This window comes from Cebus imitator, unplaced genomic scaffold (genome assembly GCF_001604975.1).
Source record: "Cebus imitator isolate Cc_AM_T3 unplaced genomic scaffold, Cebus_imitator-1.0 Scaffold324, whole genome shotgun sequence".
NCBI lineage: Eukaryota > Metazoa > Chordata > Mammalia > Primates > Cebidae > Cebus > Cebus imitator.
Window position 1 is genome coordinate 1,800,923 of NW_016107639.1, and position 7,044 is coordinate 1,807,966.

The 7,044-nt window shown below is 58.6% G+C and overlaps 1 protein-coding gene across 6 annotated transcripts in view; it reads left to right on the plus strand.

The window, feature by feature from the left end:
- The window catches only part of NFATC1 (nuclear factor of activated T cells 1), a 129,346-nt gene that overhangs the window by 53,424 nt on the left and 68,878 nt on the right, over positions 1–7,044 (plus strand). For all 6 annotated transcript variants that reach the window (XM_017504539.2, XM_017504543.2, XM_017504538.2 and 3 more), the window contains 3 exons: positions 489–691; positions 2,547–2,719; positions 3,500–3,640. In XM_017504539.2, coding sequence (XP_017360028.1) covers positions 489–691; positions 2,547–2,719; positions 3,500–3,640 — 517 coding nt within the window. The remainder of the gene's footprint in view (positions 1–488; positions 692–2,546; positions 2,720–3,499; positions 3,641–7,044) is intronic.

Genomic DNA, 7,044 nt, shown 5'->3' on the forward strand with positions numbered 1-7,044 from the left:
CTTCACGTGGCCTCGGCATGGGGCACGCACAAGCTCCCCACCAGCTTCACGTGGCCTCCGCGTGGGCACTGCACTCACTCTCCCACCAGCTTCACTGTGGCCTTGGTGTGGCCTGCACAGGTGTGCAGTGAGCGTGTGTGCCGTGCTCCATGTGCACACCCATGCCCATGCATGTGAGAATGCACGGGAGCGTACGGGTGTGCCCACACAGGAGAGCGCCCGGGAGCATACAGGTATGTGCGCATGTGTGTGTATTTGAAAGTGGCAACAGGTGTTTAAAGCCTAGACCTCAGTGGCCAGGACCATTAGGATGACAAGACATTTTCTAGTCTGCTTTAAAAATACACTAGTGTGACATCACAGAGAAATGAAAAGGGGCCGGGGAAGGGATGCAGGCCTCGAACCTCTGCAGGCTCTTTCTGTGCACCCCGGGGACGCGTGGCAGTCCGTTTGCTCGGTGCTGAGCGGGTGTTCTGTTCTCTTGCCAGCTCCATGGCTACTTGGAGAATGAGCCTCTGATGCTGCAGCTGTTCATCGGGACGGCGGATGACCGCTTGCTGCGCCCACATGCCTTCTACCAGGTGCACCGGATCACGGGGAAGACCGTGTCCACCACCAGCCACGAGGCCATCCTCTCCAACACCAAAGTCCTGGAGATCCCGCTCCTGCCAGAGAACAACATGCGCGCCGTGTAAGCCGCAGGCCGCGGGGACCGCTGGCCTCTGGGGTGGGGGTTGCAGGGCGTGCCTTCCTCCCGGCCCTGGGGGTTTGGCCGGCCCCCCACACTTCCAGCCTCCATGGCCAGGACACTCTTGGTTTAACAGCTAATAAGTAAACTTCACTTGTGCTTTTGACAATGGAGTTGCTTCTCTCTAGGGTTTCAGCCCTGTGTATATTGCCACTTAAAATAATATCTCAGATACACAGCTATAAATATCCTTCTCCATGTTAGCGCTGACACAGGACCCTGTTTCTTTCTGAATACAGCAGCGCAAATGGAGGAATGGTTAAAACACGAGCATTGAGAAGTTAGAGCAGTCGGGATGTCGGGTCGCATTTAACTTGAGGCGTCTCTGGCAATGCGGACAGGACCGCACTGAGGTGCAGAGTCTCATCTGACACTGTAATTTGTTTAAAAGCGAATTTTTAGTAAGCTGAAAACAAAACATGTAATTTCCAAACAGGGCCTCATTCACTTAGCCTCAGCTTGTGCTGCACACGCTGACCCTAACCTGTGAAGGCAGGGAGGTGGAGGACTGCTGGTCCCCGACAGCCACGCAGTGCCGTGGGGGGACAGATAACAGACTCATCTGTGGGTGGAAGTATGGGGATGGCTGATGTGCAGACCAGCTTTACAGAGCTGGGCCAGAGGGCAGGGACAGAGTCTTGCGAGGTGACCGCAGGCCGGGAGCCCTTGTGATGCTGAAGCTGCGTGGGCGGTGCCTGTCCTGTGCTGCCCTCGGGGGTGAGTGTGGAGGTCCTGGGACAGTGAGGGAGGCGTGTGGTAGATGGCGGCGGGGGCCACGTCACATGGGGCTTCGTGTGGGATTTTAGTAAGTTATTCAAAGCCTCTGAGTCAAAAACAAAGGGAAAGCTTTCCTTCCACGTTGGCTTTTAAAGCGTCTGGGGGAGTCTGCCCGCCTGGGAACTCATTCCGAATCCCTGGGTTTGCCTCGAGAGCTGTCATCCAGGTTCCCAAGGACAGGGCACCATCAGGTGCTTTTCCAGAACGAAGCCTGCGGTCCACAGCCGCAGTAGATGTCCTGGCTTTACTGACGGCCACATCCACCCCACCGTAATGTGGGCAGTCAGGACCATGCTCTCACACCGCCTCTCGGGGGTCAGGGAGGCTGCATTTATTCTCTATATTCTCTTAGATTATCAGGAAGAAAAATACTGGGTTTTATTGCATTGAGAATGTACACACGGAATGTGTTACTGGAATCTCGTTTTGAATCAATTATTGAGTAAAAGAGTTTATATGAAACCATAGAAGAAATGGGTTTTACACACAAAAAATGAGGGCTTTTAAATGTAGTGGAAATGACAGGATCTTATAATAAATTGAGCTTTTTGGAAACTACTCCAAGATGAGAGTGAGCTGCTTCCCCTGGCCCCTCCCCTGGGCTACTCTCTGCCGCTCTGGTGATGTCCCGTGTATGTGGCAGTGTGGCCGGCGGCAGCCAGGGCTTGAGACAGCTCAGATGGGACCTGCTTGGTCAAGGTGGAGGCTGGAGGAAAGGTGGGGAGTGACTTTTCTAGGGGCTCACCCCCACTCATCCCCCCTCATCCCCCTCAACCCCCACTCACCCCCGCACCCTCTCTCGCCCCCGCTCACCCCCCTCACAGGTGTCGGGTTCTGTTCTGAGCTTGGCGAGGGCCTCACGTCACTCGCTTCAAGGTCTTGTTTCCCTCGGGGAAGGGGAGTGGCCGCTCCCTGGCATGAGCTCTTGGGGCTGGGGTGAGGGCCAGAGGGTGTGCAGGGCCAGGCCTCGATGCTCCTGTGTCAGCCGTGGGAGGAAAGCTGTGGCATTTGTTTTGGGCAGCATCGACTGTGCCGGAATCCTGAAACTCAGAAACTCCGACATTGAACTCCGGAAGGGCGAGACCGACATTGGGAGGAAGAACACGCGGGTGCGGCTGGTCTTCCGCGTGCACGTCCCGCAGCCGGGCGGCCGCACGCTGTCCCTGCAGGTGGCCTCCAACCCCATCGAATGCTGTAAGTGGACACCGCGTGGCCGCAGTCCCACCCCTTCTCAGCGTCTCGCTCGTACAGACTTGGGACTGGCTGTTCCCGCCGAGCCTCCCTCAGCGTGTGGCCACGAGGGTTTCAGCTGGGCGCGTTTCTGTGCGTGCTCTTAGCTGTGTGCGCCTGCCGGGGTTTCCAGACAGTCCCGATTCGTGGCCCCTACTGGAAAAATTAAAAAGGAGAGGAAGTGTGTCCTGAAACACTGAGGTGTTTGTGTCCGTCACAGCTGGGTGACTGACTGTGGGCCCTCCCAGGGGCCCCAGGCTCTGGTTCTTCTGACGCCCAAGCGTGGCCAGGGGACACGGCATAGGCCAGCGCTTCCCCCCGCGCTGTGCTGACCTCTGCATATTTGTGTGGTGATTGTGATTTGAGGGAAACTGGCTGACTCTTAGATGGGGATTTTTTTTTTTTTTTTTAAGACGGGGTTTCACCGCATTGGTCAGGCTGGTCTTGAACTCCCGACCTCAGGTGATCCGCCCGCCTTGGCCTCCAAAGTGCTTGGATTATAGGCGTGAGCCACCACGCCCGGCCAGGTGGGGATATTTTGGTGATTTCCTTAGGAGGAGGTGAACACCATCGGGGCAAAGTGTGTGCGTACGGCACAGCACCTCCCTTAGAAGTTGCGGTGTCCGCAGGAGTGGCCCGCAGGCTCCGGGTGGGTCGGCTCCCACGTGACCTGATGGGTGCCATGTGTGTGTCCCAGGCCACCCACCCGGACGGGCCCTCACTGCACCTCTCCCTCTGACGCAGCCCAGCGCTCGGCCCAGGAGCTGCCTCTGGTGGAGAAGCAGAGCACGGACAGCTACCCGGTCGTGGGCGGGAAGAAGATGGTCCTGTCCGGCCACAACTTCCTGCAGGATTCCAAGGTCATCTTTGTGGAGAAAGCCCCAGGTACTCTCTTCGCGGCGGGCCGCTGCGGGCCTGGGCTTCGGGCTGCTGGGCACTGGCTCCTGGGCTGTGGAGCGGCCCTACTTATGCGTGGTCACCGGGACGGGCGCGCAGGGCATGGCGCAGAGCAGAGGCTCCATGTGGCCCAGGTCCGTGCCCTGCTGTGGGTTTGTGTGTGAGCTGACTGCTGTACTGCTGGAGGGAAGAGCAGGTGTTTGTTTCTGGGGCTGCCAGGGCCACTGCACAGAGACTGCTGCTGATGGGCAAGGGAGCCGCAGGCTGGGGACATGCAGAGGAGGTGGAGGGCGTTGGCCGGCTCTGTGGGGTCCTCCAGCAGCAGCGAGTGGACTCTTCAGGGTCCCAGTTAGCAGCAGGGCCAGAGGGAGCTCCCCTCACCAGCATTCCTGGCGGAGGTGGGGATGGTGTGGAGGCCGCAGGCAGCGGGGCTGGATGCTCTTTGCCATTAAATTACCTTTACTGCCTCAGCCACGGACACCCCTAGGACCCCCAGAGCTGCCCGAGCTGCCCCTGCCTCCAGGCATCGTGCTGGCCACCCGAAAGCTCTGGGCTTAACTCGGAAGGGGGGCGAGGGTGTCCTCGGGAGTGATGAGCCTCCCAGGGTGTCACGCCTGTGGTTCTGCGCTGCCCACAGGGACGCCGTCCTGCAGGCATTGGGCTCACAGAGCAGTGCGGCCAGGCCAGCTCCGTGCAGACGCTGGCCCCAGCGCTCTCATCCAGGTGGGGCCTCACTGTTTCTGAGCAGGGCTGTGGACACAGTGGGCTACGCTAACAGGAAACAGGTGTGGACGCGGGGACCCCAGCGCGGCCCCCAAGGGGTCAGCAAGGTGGGCCCAGCTCTCCACAAAGTCTGTCTTGAGCGCTCTGTTTTTGGGGGTTCCTGGTGCCTTGCTGGGCCTCTGCCCTGGGTGGGCCAGGTGAGGGTCACGCCCCCACAAGCCTATTTTTTGGCTTTTTTCTTTTTTATATTCACCAGTTGGAGTTTTCTGCACCTACTTGGATCCCTGGAAGCTGAGGAGGCATTCAGCCTTGATAATGGGGTCCTGATTTTGTGCAGTTTGCCAGAAATCTAAGTGCTTCAATCAAAATGGGCTTAAAGGCCTCTCACATCTTACTTGGCTTCTTACAGAATCAGGGCATAATTTGAAAACGTCTTTTAAATTATAGAGAAAACCAGCTAAGAGCGTTTGCCTTGCCGGTTCCTTCTCGGGAGGAGGCTAATTTTGAAATAATTTTCCCTTCCGAGCCTTCAGTGTGTGTCCGTGTGTTGGAGGAGAAACGCTGTGCCCACGGTGCGGGGAGGCACTTGGGCCAGGACTGGCCAGGACCCTGGCTCCCGGTGTCCGCTCCTCAAAGCCCAGGCCTGAGCAGATGGCATGGGGGCCGCAGGCGGCGGTGTCTTCTACCCGGAGAGGCCTGGGCACCTTCGCAGAGGCCGCCCCGAACGTGGTCAGCAGAGATGCCCTGACTCCTGCTGCTGCACTGGCCGAGTGGACGCCATGGCACTGGGGGAAGGGCGGCCACTGGCCTGGAAGGGACAGGAGCCGAGGGGAGCCTGGCCTCAGCGGCCGCCCCCATCAAAACCCACACCCCCCACCTTCGCCATCACTATCACTATGAACTGTGGGGTCAGCGGGTGGGAGAGGCTGCCTGTCCTTCCCTGGAGCTCGGCCGCCATGGCCCACACTGCCGGGCGATGCGTTTGTCTGACCACGTCTGCCCTCCTGTCCCGTGAGGTCGGGGCGGGTCTCTGACCCTGTTCCAGCACCAGCCGGCGTCGGGTCCACAGCCATAAGTGAGTAAGTGCCGTGCTGGAGAGCACATGAGCTTGTGAATGCTGCAGGAATGAATCCAGGCTGTGTTGTGCGTTTGTTCTTTATGTCTAAATAAGATACTTGGCATATTCATACACAAGCAAATTGCTTGTTTTCAAAAGCAGAGAACAAATGTCCACATCATTTTTCCTCCGCTCTCGGCTTCTCCGGTGGGAGCCGTCACTTAAACACTTCCTGATGCGCTGAGGGCTGGAGCAGCAGACGCCCCACACCCTCATCCTAGCGACGAGCTTCCCGTCTCTGGAGAAACCACTAAGCTGAATTGAGATTAAAACACAGTTGCCGCCGGGCGCGATGGCTCACGCCTGTAATCCCAGCACTTTGGGAGGCTGAGGTGGGCGGATCACCTGAGGTCAGGAGTTCGAGACCAGCCTGACCAATATGGTGAAACCCCATCTTTGAAAACAAAACAAAACAAAACACAGTTGCCCTCTCATCTGCTGATGGGGTCGTCTGCTCTGTGTTAGACTGCTCCTTGCAGATGGAACCAAGGCCAGGCATGAGCTCGGGAGGTTTGTGTTGAGGAAGGTCGGTCAGGCAGTCAGCGGCTCCTCCAGGAAGGGCCACTGTGTCTCCCGCTGTCCCTCTCATTCCAAGGATGAAGACGGTTGTGGCGGTTGTGAATGTTGGCACGTCAGGAGCTCTGGACGCAGGCTGGGGTGGACCTTGCCTGTCCTTCTCTGGAATGCATGAGAAGCTCATTGCCCAGGCCAGCTCAGCCTGTGTGTCCCAGCCAGGCCGCAGCTGCTATGGGTGTATTCACAGCATCTCTGAGCTTTGGGAAGCTTTGGACGGAGTGGTTCCCCTGCCCTGGAGGGCTGGGAGAAGCTGGTGTCGGGGAGAAGCTGGTGATGGGGAGAAGCTAGCATCAGGGAGAAGCTGGCGCTGGGAGAAGCTGGTGTCGGGCCTCCTGAGGAAGGGAATCCCTGCAGCGGGGCTGCATCGTGGGAACCGGCAGGGTGAGGGCATGGCTCACTGAAGCTGTGGGTGTTAGGTCCCTCTGGGATGCTCTGGCAGGGTGGAAGGAGGGCAGGTGTTCAGGGCTCAGCCCAACTCAAAGGAGCTTCCAGAAACCCCTGCACTTCCTCCCAGGTCTCTCAGGGGGTCTCAGAAGGCCCGGGGTAGAGTCAGCCTTTCTCTGAGGACTTAGATTGGGTTTATGGCTTCCTCGGAAAACAGCCTTTTCCGATGATGAAAGTCTGTGCAGAACGTTCATCCAGGGGGCAGGTTGGCTGGGGAGCTGAGGGTCCAGTGTCAGTTCAGAAGCCCCTGAAGCATCACAAGAGACCCCGGCTTCCGAGACTGCAGGGGTTCGCTGCGGGCAGTGGGAACCATACTCCTCCCCGGCCGGCCATCCACCAGCTCCCCTCCCTGTCCCTCCCACCCACACCCTTCCCCACCTATTCTCTTACCCTTCCCACTCTCACACCCACATCCCTCCCAACCCTGAACTCTGCCCCTTCCGCCCTCACACCCGCACCCCTCCCCTCCCCATGCTTCCACCTGTACCCCTTCCCACTCTCCCACCCACCCACACCCCTCCCAGCCCGACCC